Genomic DNA, 16,367 nt, shown 5'->3' on the forward strand with positions numbered 1-16,367 from the left:
TTCATCGCTAGCAAACGTGTGACCGACCCATTTTATTTTATTTTTATTTTAGAAGCCCACCGTCAAATTTCGGAACGTCGATCGGAATTTTTCATTTATTTTCCATAAAATAACTCAATCGAGCTCTTCGCGTCGACGTTGTTGTGCGAACACTCGGTAATTTTAGTGGAATTTTTTTTCTCCGAGTGAGTGAATTTCAACACTGAAAATAGAAAATGTCGACTTTTATTTTATCGCGTTCGCGTTCAAATAGCGCTTTATTCGATCGTCCAATGTTATCGAAAAGACACCGGTAAAAACGATTAATAATTTCGACTGTTGAAAAAATAACATGGTTTGTAAAGTCAAACGATGACGTTGTTCGCGATTGCAGCGAACGAGTATAATTTAGTGTGAAAAGAATGATATTTTTGTGTATCGCTTATCTGGCGTGAAATAATGAAAGAGCGAGATGAAAAAAAGCCGCCGGAACATGCAGTCAGCAAAAAACGGAATGCACAAACTCGCATCTCCCCTCGAAGCCGAATTTCGAGGCGAGCTTTACCACTGGGATAAATAAATCGGCCATATTTATTTAACCGCGAAAATGTGAAAATAGAAAGAAATGATGAGAATACTCGTTAATTCGATGTACTCTTTCTCTCATTAATCGCCTCGAATGATAAGTGAATTAAAGCGATCTCTGGGACCAATGGAAATTCAACGATATTGCACGTCACAATAAAAAATGGAAAGAGAGGGGGAGAGCGGAGAATGGAGTCTCGTTAAAAGGCTGTGCGTTTAAGCCGGAGAGACGAGAATAAACAATGACAGCGCGTTCGCTCCATGCATCGACGACGCGAAAAAGCATACTTCGCGGTTTTATGAAACTATGTAAAATTCGTGGTTTCATGAAACTATGTACGATGAAAAAGCAGAGTCGCACTTACTATTTTTCTTCATTTTTTTTCACTTGGCCCAATGAAAATCCATACCGAGCGGGACACAATCCGTTTTCATGCTCACAAACACGAAGAATTTCAACATCATTTTCTTCCCCTCCGCGTACAATATTACACTTTGTTTGGCAAGCCAATAAACTTTTTCACTACAGAGCTAGCTGACACTGCTGCTGCTGGTAAAATATTGAAATACAATTTCTTACGTACCTGTACACAAAAATCTTGTAACAGTTCCTCGAAGCGAGATATGCATCGATCTCTCGAAACGTGTACCGATCTATCTCGAGTTTGATGCTTTAGTTCCGGGAAAACGTGGCCTGGGAACCAACTGGAAGTAACTGAATTTTGTTTTTCCTCGTTCGTTGCCGCGTTTGAGGTTCGTTGAATATGGGATATTATGACAGCTGCATAACGCTGGTTCATTCTTCCACAATGAATATGCGACGGAAGATTCAACCGCGAAAAAATGGAATTTCGTGCACTCGTGAATGCATAATGGAAGCGAAGATTAGACGAAATTGTGTTACTAATGAGAACTTCTCCGGGACGATGACACTCCCCAAATACCTCCGAGCGAACTTTAAAAGCTTGCGACGCTGATCCTGCCGAGACGTCAGTTTACTTAGAAGACAAAGTTCAAACCCAATATTATAATTGCTCTTGATTTTGACTCGCGAGGAATATAAAGTCGAGTGAATAATCGATGAAAATTTCTGTCGAAAGCTGTTCACAAGTCCCTTTTCCTTCTGTCTGACAGGAGCAAAGCGCGACATGTTTTTTTTTGTCAGTTGTCTCACATTCGAGTGCCTTCAAATCGATTTCGGCCCAGTTTTTCTCTCTCCCTATATATCCGCTCAATTCCCTTCGGTCGTAGCTTTTTGAACAGCGTGCCAAGCAACGTAACGAGTAAGCACGGAGATCGAATGAAAGAGATAGGGATGAAAAAGTCACAAAGCATTGATCCTCGGAAACATTGTTTGAATCGTAAAACATTTATGGCGTATAGGTCATGCCTATGGGCGAATAATCGGAGTTGAGAGTGAACGACGAAAAATATGGCCTTTTTCAGTTTCGTATTAACAGAGCCTGTTATTTAATCTCAGTTTTTTCCATCACTCACCTTTATACATATGAAATATCCGAGCATTGGAGGGAATAGAATAAAAAATGCATATTATACGCGTGCGAATATCGTTGCCTTCGGAGCCGAATAGGAAACGGCAAATAAAACGCAAACGGATCATCCGATCGGCCGTTCAATTTTCAGTATCACATTTATAAATGCAAATCCTCATTATTCATACGTATAAATCGCACCAACTCCATTTTTTCAGTAAAGCCACTCGAAGATCATAGAGCTCCAGTGGCAAGTAGTTGTTTATCGAATTTCTCACTCCCCTGCAACAATGGAGAGATAAAAATGCTCGAGTCAGCCAGAAACAGTGTGTTGTATCGTAGGAGCGGTCCGTTGGAAGAACGAGGAACCGGATACTTCATGATACCATTCGTAACTGTACACCAACGGACCGACCGAGCGAAAACGCTAAATCTCTCGGAAGATGCGCAACGAGAGAGAAAATTTAATGTCCCTTGGCTATATCTCCCGCGGAATAATCGATAAAGTCTAACGTACTTTGGCTAAAGAATAAAACGCCTTCTCATCCGTGTCAAAGTTTAGTTGGCTTCTCGTCGAGAACGACGACTGTCGAACAGTCCGATTCGCCGTTACCGGCGACCACCTTCTTCGACCGAATCATGCATATTTCACAATCATTTGAGATTCGCGACTGCGAGAATAATCACGGAACCGGTGGAAATAACTAACGCGTGTTCAATATTATTTCGTATTTCATTACCGCGATCTGACAGTTGTTCAGTCGGTAAAAATTCACGTTTTATTCCGAGTAGGTTGATATTTGGAAGAAAATATGAGTTAGCCGCTATTCTCATTTTATCAGAGAACAAAGTGTAACTTTTATCTTTCTCAAAAAATCAACGATGCCCGAGTAAAACGTGCAACCATTTTGCATCTCTCTTGCACTCACGCAAGTAATAGATCACCTTAATCGCCAAAGCTAACTTGTTGGATTTGTTGGAAGGTCGCGTGCAACTCGATCGCGAGCATCAAAGGGCAGACCTCGCCAAAATGTTTTTCAGTCGTTTTTATTGATGAGTTTTCTCTCCACTGCTCAGCATACCGACGCAGTTTTCCATTATTTAGCAAATTGCCATCTGATATTCCTTCGAAGGGAACTCGTTTTGAGATAACACTATTTTTGCAGTACAGCGAACTCGTCTTAACACAATTGTATGCAAGCGATATTTGAAAGCTTTTACTTCCATTGGAAAAAGCGATAGATCGATCGAAACATTTTTAATACGTAAAAGGCTTCAGAAATGTTTGTTCGATGTTGATATGTGTGTTCAAATAGCTCTCTACGCTCGAGAATATTCCGATGAAATTAGTTACGTGGAATTCTGAGGGAAAGACTGTATTTTTCTTTTCTTTTTCACCGTTATAAAGATGAAGCCTCGAAAACTTCATAACGCTTTTCAACGAGCGACAAAAAATCGTGATTTGCTTATAAGCCGGTCGTAATTAGATGCGAAGAATGTGCAGGTTCCATTGAATAAAAATCGATTTATAAAAATGCATGTTCACTGGAAACGAGTTATGCGGGAAAAAAAATAACACATGTATCTCCACAGCGGCAGCGTCACTGTCGTTGCCCCTTTTTCTTCTCCTTTTTCGTAATTTATTTCATATCAGACTCGCTTGCGCTTCGTTCACGATTGATTGAATGTTCACGAGGAAATTCTATGAATTCCCAACGGGATGAAAGGCATATAATTAAAAATATATATCTATGTCTACAATGAAAATAAATAATAATAAAAGAGCACCGCTAGCATCAGCAACGAACGAAACTGCACAGAGCTATTGAGCCGTATTCAATATTACAGGAAAAAAAATTCTATCGACTCGATATATCTATAAAAAATTATCGGCCGGAAATTATCAGTAGAAATGAAATGGGTTATTTACTCTTCCACCATCGCCGCGAAAAATCCAAGATATCTCCATAGAAATTATTATTCGAGGAGCAAATTTTATGTCAAGAAAAACTCGCTTCGTTGGGTCGACTTTCCAATTAATATCATGAAGATTGAAATAATTAAGAAACAACTGAATTAGATGTAGGCGAACTGAATTTTTTAATGCCTTTTATACGTGGAAATAATTTATAACTATATACGACTATTTGATCACCCTCATAAAAAGAGTTTATATTTGAAATATTTATATGTAGTATTGCATGATAAGTATATCGCGCATATATAAAAAAATATACATTTTTTCAACTTTCATAAAAACAAATATATGAATAATGTATCGTGTTGTTATTAACGACATATTTTTTTTACATTAAATATACATTTTTGATAAACATGAACTACATTTTTTTTAATATGAAATTTCAAGAGACTCGGTAGAGTCTCGAGACAAGTACATTGGCAGCCCTGTCTAATTACATTCTCATTGAACTGAACATATACTTATCATATTCCAAATATTTATGATTAATGTATAGAAAAATATATATTTTTGAAGTTTACATACTAGTTTAAGGTTACGTGTTAACGTCTTAGCGTTATCTAAAAATCTTAGAAATATCTATTAATCTAAAATATATATTTAATCGTAAATAATAACACAATACATAATTAATTCACCGAAATCGGCAAAATCGACGATAAAATAAACACGTGATTCTTATATTTGTATAAAAGTTTTAAAAAATATATATTTGCTTCCTCGCATAGGAAGCTATGTGATGATGAAAATTTTATACAAGAATCACGTGTGTTTATTTTTTATATATTATACGTGATTATGGATATTTTATATTATTACACGTGATATTTTTTATATATGCGGAATATACTTTTCATTACATATAGTTTAAATATAAATTCTTTTTATGTAGGCATGCAAGAAAATCGAATGTTTTATTGCTTTTTAAAAATTTCATGTGCATTCCGAAATAAGAAATGTTCGGGAGACTTCCGATGGAATCCGATATCATTTTTTTCGAAATACTCGACTTTGTTTTCATACAGCAGAGATTAGAAACGGACGAAGACGAATATATAAAGTTCATTCTGAATAACAATTTTCAACCGCGTTGATAACAAATCAAAAATCTCACGATTCAACGGCCTCGATGGAAGTTTCGTTTCGTAAAAAATGCCTCGCGTTATCGCCCTACGTGGCCGGCGCACCGTTGGTCGATCGAACCTATGTAATTTTATTGACGTTCGGTGCACTAGAAGCGAGCTCTATTTCCATTCGTTTTATTTTTCATGCGCTCACAGTTTTCATATTTTTAAAATATTCTATTTTCTCATCGGACAGCGATGGCTGCTGATATGTTCGTTTCAATTCTTTTGGCTCCCCGAAACTGACGATCGACAGGATTTTTTAAACGTATCGTTCCATAATTGCAATTTACGTGTCCTAAAATGGAAACCGATATTCGTAATTTATTACTTGGAAAAAACCTGGAAAATCACCGCTTTTTTGGCCTGTTACCCTGGAGGAACTCCTCGGGAGAATTTCCCGTAACTACGACCTTTCCGTGAGACGCCGGTTTCGTGCTTATTTTTTATTGATAAACATGATGGATAAAAAACGACGTCGATAACGTTTTGCATAATTTATAACGGTTGGAGGAATCAGTGAAAATAGGAAGTAAATACTTGGACGGGCATCAACGATATATACAATCGCCTGAGGAAACACCCTCCGGAAAGAACCCCCCAACGTTTCGCGTGCCAGCCCTGCAGTTAGTTCGAAATGAATTTTCTTCCCAATTTGCTCTTTTTCAGGCAGATATTACGAAAATTCTTCTCGAACAAAAGATTAAAATGGAATCGCGTTGGGATTGGGCTTTCGGTCATATTTTCAAATGCGGAAATGAGATTTGAGAAAATTATTGAAAATACAAAGAATTTCAGGGATTGGAAAAACAGGGAAAATACAATTCGTCGCAGAATCCCGAAAAGAATTCAGTCCTGTGACGTCATGCGGATATCTCCATGCTAAATATCCGAAATATTAAAATTTTCAAAATTAGTTATTTAAAAAAAGAAATGAGCTTTGATTATGCAAACGACATTTCTGGCTTCTGCGCATTTAAAAGCCCCGAGCAATACAGGGGCGTTCAGGATCCGGGAGGTGACCGAGGGTTGATTTGCGTGCAGTGGGAAGAGGCGAAAGCCACAAGAGCACGCGCAGTGGTTAGTGACTCTGAACGAAAATCAACGAGGATGTTCTCAAAACAAAAATATGCAAATGTCGAAGTGTTTTACATGATTTTTTATCAGTGAAGGAGAGTTTTCGTCATAAATTCTTCGCTACAAGCGAGTGTTCGCCGATACTTTCAGAACACAACGTCAATTCCCATCAATTATTCATGATTAATAACTCTATTTTATAAAAATCCATCAAAATGATAAAAGGTTCTTCGAATCACGATGTATAAATATTTCAAAATATTCGACAATAATTTCCTTCGAAATTTGTTGCCTCAATCACTTTTTGGCTGGGATCAACTGTAACCAAAAATGATTTCCACCCCGATATCAAAACTTCCAAGCGTACAAAATTCTCTCACTGATTTGGAAAATAATTAATGGATTTTCTGATTTATTTCATGATATTACGATTTCATAACAAATAACTCGTAGGATTATACTGTTTTACGTTCGAACAATCACCAGTTCGGTGTAATTTACGTGTTGGTACACAGAGCCACTGAGCAGTGGAGCACTCTCAGCGTACCGATCGCTCCCACTGACGTTGGGAAATTTGTCCAACGAAACGAAGCTTTGAAATGAATATTGAGTCGAACCAAAATTATGGCCGCAAATCTTGCTTGAATTATTTTCGAGTGAAAAAGAGACTGGTCACTGAGTACGATTAAATGTGTTCTGGAATTGATGCTGTTTGGTAGAATAATTGTGTTTTTGTGTATCAAAAGAATCTGGAAAAACTGGAGTGGGAACAATTTAATTGTTGTTCGTATCCATATATTCCAGTCGGAAAAATAAAAGTAAAATATTTTTCATTGAAAAAAAGCAGAAAACAAGCAGCCATGAAAAAATGTCATCCGACGAAGCGACCGGTCGAATGCAGTCGAAAAAAGTGTAATCTGTTTTGAAAGGGATTCGGCAAGCTGAGAACGAACGCTGAAATTAATAAATTGGAGGGGGGGATGAGAGTCCCTTGTTAAAAAATGAATTAAAATTCACGGAGAGCCTCCGGTCCAATGACGTTATCGTTCTTGATCGTAGAGAAGCAATTTTTGCAGATACGATCAAAGAAACGCGCGGAGCAGTAGAAGTTTTAGAAGCACAGAGGAAAATCAAATAATGTTGAAACGAAACTACTGTCAAGCACTGCCAATTAGTAACTACGAAAGGCATCATTCCTCGGGAAGGAATCGTGCAGTCTCTTTTATTCGTTTTACGACATGAAACGAAATGCACTAGAATAGAGTAAAGCTATCAGCCTAAAAGTCCTTTTCGATCCGGTGACCGGCCGGGCACAACGAAAGGCAGAAAAAAAATGTGAAAAAAAGCAGATAGATTTCGTTTTAAAATAATAGTCTGGAATAATCGTGTAGGGATGAAACGCAGGCGTAACAAGCATTCAGTTGTCATGAAAACAACGAATATGATTTTCATTAACGACCCGGACCCCAGCATAGCAGCGGAGCAAATTTATATTTCGTGTCGTAAAACATTGCATGATCAAATTTACTCGTGTAATTAATTTTCGTGATCGAAATTACGTGTAAACCGAGAGATCTCGACAAGCACTTGGCCCTTAAATCGTCGTGCAGCGTTCGAACCTTGCCCCGACACATTTTGCTGTCGATTAACGAATTAATATTTTCCGTATTCTGCTTATTTCCTGTATATAGTGCGAGAAAGATAGCTGCAACCTTTTAATGTGAAATTTTTCCACGCCATTCGCCCGATCGAAACAATACAAATGTCAGCCCATTTTTGCCATCGCCCTGCGTGGGCTGACAAAGCCTTTTTTTAATCGATCAAACTGTGTCAAAGAATTTCGATTTTGCAAATTCCAAGCGAAGTTAGGTGACTGATCCATATTCTTTAAGGAAGTTCATCTGGTAATCGAATTAACAAAGAGATTTCGACTAAAATAATTTGAATCAGTAATGAATAATAAAAAAATGTCCTGTCAAAATTTTGAGGCCCGAGGATACTTTGTTCGTGAGAAAAAAATTAAAACAAATTCTCCAAATGATCACGGTCCCTTACAGATTTGAGTGGTTTTCCCCTCTTTATATATGAAATTTGCAGCCATTGACCAACAGTCACTTCAGAAACTTCCATAAGTGATAGAAAAATATCTGAAGAATATGTTTACAGCTTCGTAAAGTCCATTCAATACTTATAAAGTTCGCAATGAATAATTCTTTTTCTCGAAAAATGGTAATTATTGGAAGATTAAGGTCGATCCCCTGCGACAGCCTCAACCAAAAGTTATGTACCGTCTGCATGTTAAAAGGGTTGATAATTCGTTCGGATATCGTAATCATTAACTTTGTAAAGACCCTATATACGTACTTGGTGCCAATAGATATAGTACAAATATCATTTGTTTTCGTAAAATTTATTCTAAAAGTATTTTTGATCCAACATCGCGAGTAAATACAGACGACATTCGCTTGTTCGCTTGCAAAATATATCGTATATGCAGCCTAAACCTTCGTACTTCTCGAGATTATATCTGTCAAACTAGATGGTCAATCACCTTGATTTTTTTCACAATATCTGTGATATCTTGCTCTAGCTCCTCCTCGTTTTTATAAAATAAACTTCCTAATTTTAGTACTAGCGGTAGAATTAATAATGTGCTGTTTGCCTATGCATGGTCCATATATTACGTGTTAATTAAGTCAACTTCAATTACATATATCTCGGGTTCGGGATGGTGAAACTTATTAAAATTTTATAGAGGTGTTGTTCATATGTTAAACAATACGTATGCCAAATTTAAATAATTTCCTAATTCAACTGTCTCGTGGAGGAACCACCTTAACCCATATGTTACTTTCGCGATGGCAACGTTGCAGCCGCGTGCTTTTTGAAATCGGAGACTACGTTTTCCAATCGACGCCACTCGCACTACGGACTTTCAATAAAATATGAAGACCGGGTGAGAAAATATTGATGTAATTAATAAAAACTTGTTTTTTTTTAAACATTTCTGTCATGTTTTAATTAAGCCAAACGTTTGAACACTGATTATGACATGAACGCGCGTGGAAAATTCTGTCAATAACATCGGTATTGGCAGTACAGGTTACGAGGTCGCAGTGTTCACAAACTCACTGGACCGACTAGGCTAGTCGCCATAATTTATCTTTTCATTAACTCGTTATCAGATGAACTTCCATTCTGCATATCTCTTTCATAGTAACGTGAAAGACTCCAGAAAAACGTTAGCGCAGTAGGAAATTCCAAGGGCCTTTAAGGAAGATCTTGCGTTACTTGTGATTCAAAAAAGCAACTGAACTTTTTTGCTCTCTTGATGATCAAAAAAACGATTAAAATGTATTCTCGCAATTATTAAAATTTTGTGTAACTTATTTGTCAAGATTGATAAATTTTGAATATTATGATAGCGGTTAAAATACTTTCGTAGTAAAATCGTCAAGCAAAGTGTGACAACGGCCATCTTCTATTTACATGCTGTTCATGCCGTTATTACTCGTTAACCTCAAAAAGTGTTTTTTTCTTTTTTCATTCCCAAGTTATTTTCAACGTTAACAAGGCTTTTTTAAGACATCATTGGTCTCTACAAACATTCTACTTTCTTATTTTCGTTTTTGGCTCTTCGAAGTTGGGAGGATCCTATTACATTAAATTCAAATCATCACACAGGGAGTGTACCTGTCATAAGAGCCTATGCATAACCCTTCCAAAAATGTGCTTTTTGTTCATTGATTTCTCGATAACTAGACGGTAAATCCTCTAATAATTCCGGGAATAGACGCGTGGTGTATATTTCTAGCATATTTCAAAATGTCAAGTGTTAAAGTTGGAATTTTCGATTTCCGTTAGATTCGCGTTAACTTCCTTAAACCGGGACTGTATTTTCGTTCACCGTCGCGAGAACCACTCGAAAATTCAAATCTTCTCGTAACAACTTTTGCAGAATCGAAGAGCGATGGGTAATAAAATAAAAAGCCCACTTTTCTTCTCCATAATATCCAAGAATCCATCTAAAGTTGCACAGTCCAATATAGAATGTGCACGATATCCACGGACACGCCTCGGTACTAGCCGGTTGACGTTTCGCGCACATTGGACGGCACGTTCTAAATAAACAAACATTGTATGAGCCACGTGCATTAGATGAATAAGTATCTGTGCCTTTGTCCAGAAGGAGCAACCGCGAAGCTGCAGGTCGAAGAGCGCACGGGAGCGTGATGGCAAAGGGGCGAGCAGCGTATGAACGGATACGAATATTAGTGAGCGTGTGTCGCGCATGAAGGCAGGTTATACCAGAAGTATATTAGCCCCGGTAACCACAAGCAGATTTAGATCTCTGGCACGAGAGACCAGACTCGTTATACACAATAACATAACTGTACTGCATTGCTACGCCGTATGTAACGTAACGTCTCCGCGAGTATAAGCTATACATAGAAAGAGAGCATAGAGAAGGAGAGAGAGACACCATTTCACCGACTCAATTAACGTTCTGACCCATGTATACTTACGTATATAGCTGGAGGCGCACGTAACGTGTATAATCGTAACCCCCATAATGTTTCAGAGTCCAACGCCGCCACAATACGTATTCTGGTACCACAATAACCGGATGATAAATTACGATACACGCGGTAGCGTTAGCATACAAACCGATCCAGGACCAGCACAGAGTCGGCTAATCATTCACCAGGCGGTCGAATCTGACACGGGCAATTATACGTGCAGTGCATCAAACACAAAACCCGCATCGATCTACGTATTCGTCACAGAAGGTATAACTTACAAAATTTTCATTCGAACACACCCGCAGCTCTTCTCCCTTCGCCCTTCCGGGGCCGCTCCTCCATGCATTTCCGGAAAACCACCAACGGCCCCCGCCCTGAAAACGAATCGATCGATTCCATATGGTCAATCCTATGAACGCTCGTTAAAAATATTTATTGAACCGAAAGGGATTGGTTATTTTGCTTTTCCTGACAAATATGCAAAGCTCTCCATTCCCTGTAACGTGGCAACTTCGCTCGCACCTCGCCTTCCCAACGCCACTACTACATTTATACTTTTCACACGCATACGCACTCGCTTTTTTCGATTTCTCTTTTGGTAATCCAACCATTGATATTCCGTCCTTTTTTCTTCCATCCTCGAACCCACACTTCAAAACTACCCTTTTCATTTGTACACGTGCGAAATATCCTCGCACAAAAGTCTCCCAAATTCAATAGCTGATTACAAAAACTTCAATTGATGATCGAACTCCGAATCGAAGTGTTCGATTCTTTGTTGCGATGAAAATTTTCTCGGGTTTTCCTCCGCTGTTACAATCACCGAATTCCTCCTTTCGACGCATACTCTCCCTGCTGTATCAGTGCAACTCCACGTAACCGAACAGCAACTATGATTCCGGAAGCCGCTCTGGAATGGAATTGATCTTAAATACAAGCACAAGCAAGCTGTAGATTTACGGTAGATGCTTCCAAACAATAAGGACGAAAATCAACGGGATGACAACGCTGGTCATTCCAGAGCAGCTCTCGTCGTGTCTCGATGGCTTTTTCCTTCTGAGGTAATCGTCGCGGGGCCTCCCGGAAGTTGCTTCTCCTGCATGCTTTTCGGACATTATTTAAAACAGAAAGCAATGAAATGCCTCCTTTTCCCAATGATTCGCGTTACGATCGTTCTTTTTTTTTTATTAAAACGATTTCGCGAGTTGCTGTACTCGGTGAAACTATAAGTGACGACGAAGCAACCGGAAAGCAGCTTACGATGGGTTTGCACTGAAAAGCAACGATACCTTCGATTCCCGGGGTTGTAAAACGCTTGGAGATAATGCAAAAATGCATCGAAGTAACTCCCCGCAGGGGATGAAACTCCCCGGAAAGCCGCTGTGCGCAGGCTATGCCGAGAACTCCGTTCCCAAGAAAGGAAAAGCAAAAGAATCAGTTGAAGCGTTGCTCAAACAAGGTTGAAGCGGTCGTCGTAAAAGTGTTGATAGATCGTGCGATCAACAGAGTGCGATAATAACTTTAATCGTTTTGATATCCGCGAGATAGTTGGTTCAAATAGAATTGTCAAAACGAGAGTATCGGGGCAGTGATTGGTCGTGAGAAAGCGATAATTTTTCAATGCAATGAGCCCCTTCTCGAGTGGCACGATTATAACGGTGATTTTCTTTTGTGCAGGTGATAAAATGGCGGCGATTCTACGTCGTAAAACGTCGGGGGCAAAGAGAACGAGCGTCGGAGGTTTGATGCTTACACTCGTCGTAACCGGCGTCGTTTTACTACGATAAACGTTCCACTCGGAGCGGTCCATTATAATCACGACATTTTACGTTTTCATTTTTTCATTAGGTAGATAACTTTGCCACTACGATCCTCCATTACATTATTTCTTTCCTCTCTCTCTCTCTCTCTCTCTCTCCTCGTAATGCACAAACGGGGAGTAAGAGCCCGACAAGAGTCCTGCTCCCTATTTGTGTGTATGCGAATGAAAAGTGAGCAAGGTCTCTGCCGATCCGCGCGTCGCCGCGCAGTAAGCATTTCTCATTCGAACAATAAAAGTAACCAAAAAGAGAGAGCCACACGATCGCATCCAGACACACGTACACACGCACACGCGTTAACAAACACTAAAACAGAGAAAATACCTTTTCGGAGCGTTTCGAGATTCCTCAAGATTCCGACAACGAATTTCGAGATATAACGAGAAACGTAACAAACGGCGTTCCGCACGCTCGAGGCTGCTCTTGATCGACGATCGTTTTTACTTTTCATCACCCCCGAAAGTATGAGCACCGCCCGAGCAGCGGCTACAAAACTCAATACCACAGACATACTGCTCTTGTAGTATATATATATATATTGGTATACGTATATGAGGAGGCTCGTTGCGGACTAAGAAAATGTACTTCATCCACGAAACAGAGGCAAAGCAGTGTGATTGGGCAGGTTGTGACCCGATATTCATGTAAATACTCGTAAGTGTAATCATTCTCGTCGTCGAGTCCTCCCCCTCCCTTCCCTCCTCCTCTTCCCACACAACGACGGTTCTAGTCTAATACCTAAAATTCCCGTACTATATACAAATACATATATAGATATACTACACATGCACACACACACACACACACACACACACACACACACACACAGACACACCGTGCATAAATACGTAATATGTGTATGTGCATATACATAAATGTATGGATACACGGAGACGAGGATCGGAAGAAAATATGAAGCTGAAGTTTCCAACGTTGGAGTCCAACGAAATGATGTGAAAAACCCTCTAATAATTGCAGCGTGTCTTCAATTTCGTTTCCTGCCGAATTTGCAATTTGTAGCTTTTCAACCTGCATCGATATTTCATGAAATAAACAAATTGGTGAATTAACCCTAGAACGCATGACTGGGGTGTGAGCACACCCCACGCGAACTTCAAACTACGCTCCCGTCCTAGCAAGCGACATTATCGACTGATTATCGACGGATTTTTTAATATATAAATTCAATTGAAATTAGTTTTATCGTACATCATTCTTTTCGTTATAAAAAAACGAAGAAAATGGTGTAGGATAAAGTCAGTTTAGCATCGTAGGACCGGATTTATAAGCAGAAAATGAGTGGGGTGCGTTCAAACCCCGGTCATGAGGTTGAGGGTATGAAAAAAGGCACATGAGGTGTAGGGTTAAATTAGTACATTACGATACGTGTGACTTAAGCTGCCTACTATTGCACGGCGTGAAGTTAGCGCCCGAGCGTGTATAGCGAGGGTGCTAAACGCCGTGCTGTAATAGAGCGGCTTAATTCACGAGTATCGTATACTATTTTATAGCCCGTATGACCTAAACCCGCATTTTAGCCAGGCAAATAAAATATGTTTTTTCGTTAATTTCGTTGGACTTGAACGTTGCAAACTTCAGCGTCGTAAGAATATTGATTCGTTTGAATTCGGTTATCCAAGTGCTGAGATGCATTTTTTACGAACAACGTGACCCGAGCCCAACCCCAAGCTCGGGCCAGACGTCCTTTTTATACTTTTTTGGCCTTCTTCGTATTTAACTTGAAGGATTGGAATGGAGGAATGTTGAAAAAATCGAGGGAAAGCGTCGTGAATGGAGGGGGATTTGTGCGCAGTTTAATTTTTCTTGATATTACGAAGAGAATTTTTCCTAGTAGATTCGTAAGCTGATTATATATTTTTTTAAATTCTGTATATCAGGCTTCAGGAAAGTGATGTAATTTCGTTGCTCTCAGTGCAAAAAAAATCTCTTTATTATAAGTTTTAGATATTTTGGTGCGTAAATATACATCGATATTTATGCATGTGTATATACAAATATATGTGGATAGTGGAAACGAGGATGATCTATGAAATTTGGAAAATTGAATGAACGATATGAGGGTAGAGTGATTTAGGACGTTCGAATAACCGTTACGAGAGAAATGAGTAATTTTAGTATAATTATCTTATTCGCTGTGAGAAAAAAGTTTTTCTTAAAAGGTCAATTATTTAATGGCGTACGTACGACTCAATATTTTTTCTTATTAACAAATATCTTGGCAGTTCAACAGTCTGGTTGGTTCTTCAACGAAATATACTGACGAAATGACAAAATTTGTGTTACTACTGCAACATATTTACTCGTTGGTATCCAATTGAGTTATTGACCATTTGAACAAACATTTTCATCTTAGTTTTAATAAATCCTTGTGATTTCGTGTTCCATGTATCGTTGGCAGATCCAGCAGTTTCTTTCCTTTTTATATCCGACTTCGTAACTCGTGCATTATTTTTTCGTAAATGATACGAATAACTAATAGAGATCCGTGGACGAATCAACATTCACGCGTGACGTATTTCGATAGTTGTTACGCAATAATCGTACCATTCAAATCTTCTTACGAAAATAACGAAAAAAGCGTTTAACTCGCTGAATAGTCGAGGATTTCACGCGACCCCATCCACTCAGATCTCGTGCATCATAACGCCATTCGGAAATGGAAAGAAATTTCAGTGTTCCGTTGAACGTCGTCACGGAATTGGCAATCTGGCGATAATGAGGACGCCTTTATAAATGTGGAACGAGATACCAAGAAAATCCACTTGCATCGTCCGCTATCGTTAATTTCGGTACTCTCGTTTGCCCAGCCCGATATACTTTTAATGAATCATGAATGCCAGACGTAATAAAACTAATTTGAGAATTTTAAGATGAGCTATGATTTTAACTCTGGAGGAGAGAAAACAGCATTCGATATTTAACCATAAAGAACCGGGTCTAAATTTACGACGAAATCTCGGTTGATTTAACCATTTAATTCGCCGACGGAAACGGAAATTCGATTGAACAACGTGCTTTCTGAGCGTGCTTGTTTCAAAAAATCCTACAAGAGTTGAGCACTGACATGGGTTCTGGAACGTGAGTCAAAAGGTAACTCCATCACTTCAGTCGAGTCACACCATTGCTAATACTTGAGACTTGTAGTAATTCTAAGAGACAAGTACATTTATGGTTTATGACGAGTTGCTGCGAAAGAGTCTTGACCGGAACGATAGCGTTTCCAATTGTTTTCGAAAGTTTTCAAAATTTGTTTCTTTAATAATTGATTAATTATAGTATTTCAGAGAATATTGTAAGTTGACGTTTTTTTTTATTATTATTATTTTTTCTTCGATTGTGACCTCTTCGAACTCTGTAGCTCAACGGGTTGAAGAGATATTAATTATTTATTTTTTAATTGCATGAAAAAATGGGTCGGGTTTTCGCACACATTTTTGATGTTTGTTTTTTATTTAGTGGCAAATCTGGAGCCATAATATCAATATTATTGACATCTGGAAAGGAAATTATTTCTAATAACTAAAATTTTCCATATGCAATCCTATAAAAATGAACTATAGAAATGAAAATTCACGTAGTATTCCTATGTTTACGTTTTGGCAACACCGGTTCTCTCCGTCTTTTTCTACTCGATCACTCGTCACTGTTTTACCCCTTTTTCGTCGATCTGTCAAATCGAAGTTAGGACTACACCCAGCTGCTGCCCCGCTGTCACGTCTCTTTATCGTAGCCAGTCGTAGGAAATCCAATATCAGAAGTTCAAA

At 38.7% G+C, this 16,367-nt stretch overlaps 1 protein-coding gene across 1 annotated transcript in view; it reads left to right on the forward strand.

Moving 5' to 3' along the window:
* dpr12 (defective proboscis extension response 12) overlaps window positions 1-13,652 on the forward strand; it is a 127,516-nt gene extending 113,864 nt beyond the window's left edge. The window contains exons 6-7 of the mRNA XM_043424010.1: window positions 10,822-11,029; window positions 12,440-13,652. Coding sequence (XP_043279945.1) covers window positions 10,822-11,029; window positions 12,440-12,549 — 318 coding nt within the window. The 3' untranslated portion in view covers window positions 12,550-13,652. The remainder of the gene's footprint in view (window positions 1-10,821; window positions 11,030-12,439) is intronic.
* The last annotated feature ends 2,715 nt before the right edge of the window (window positions 13,653-16,367 follow it).

Source organism: Venturia canescens, chromosome 7 (assembly GCF_019457755.1).
Source record: "Venturia canescens isolate UGA chromosome 7, ASM1945775v1, whole genome shotgun sequence".
In the NCBI taxonomy this organism is placed as follows: Eukaryota; Metazoa; Arthropoda; class Insecta; order Hymenoptera; family Ichneumonidae; genus Venturia; species Venturia canescens.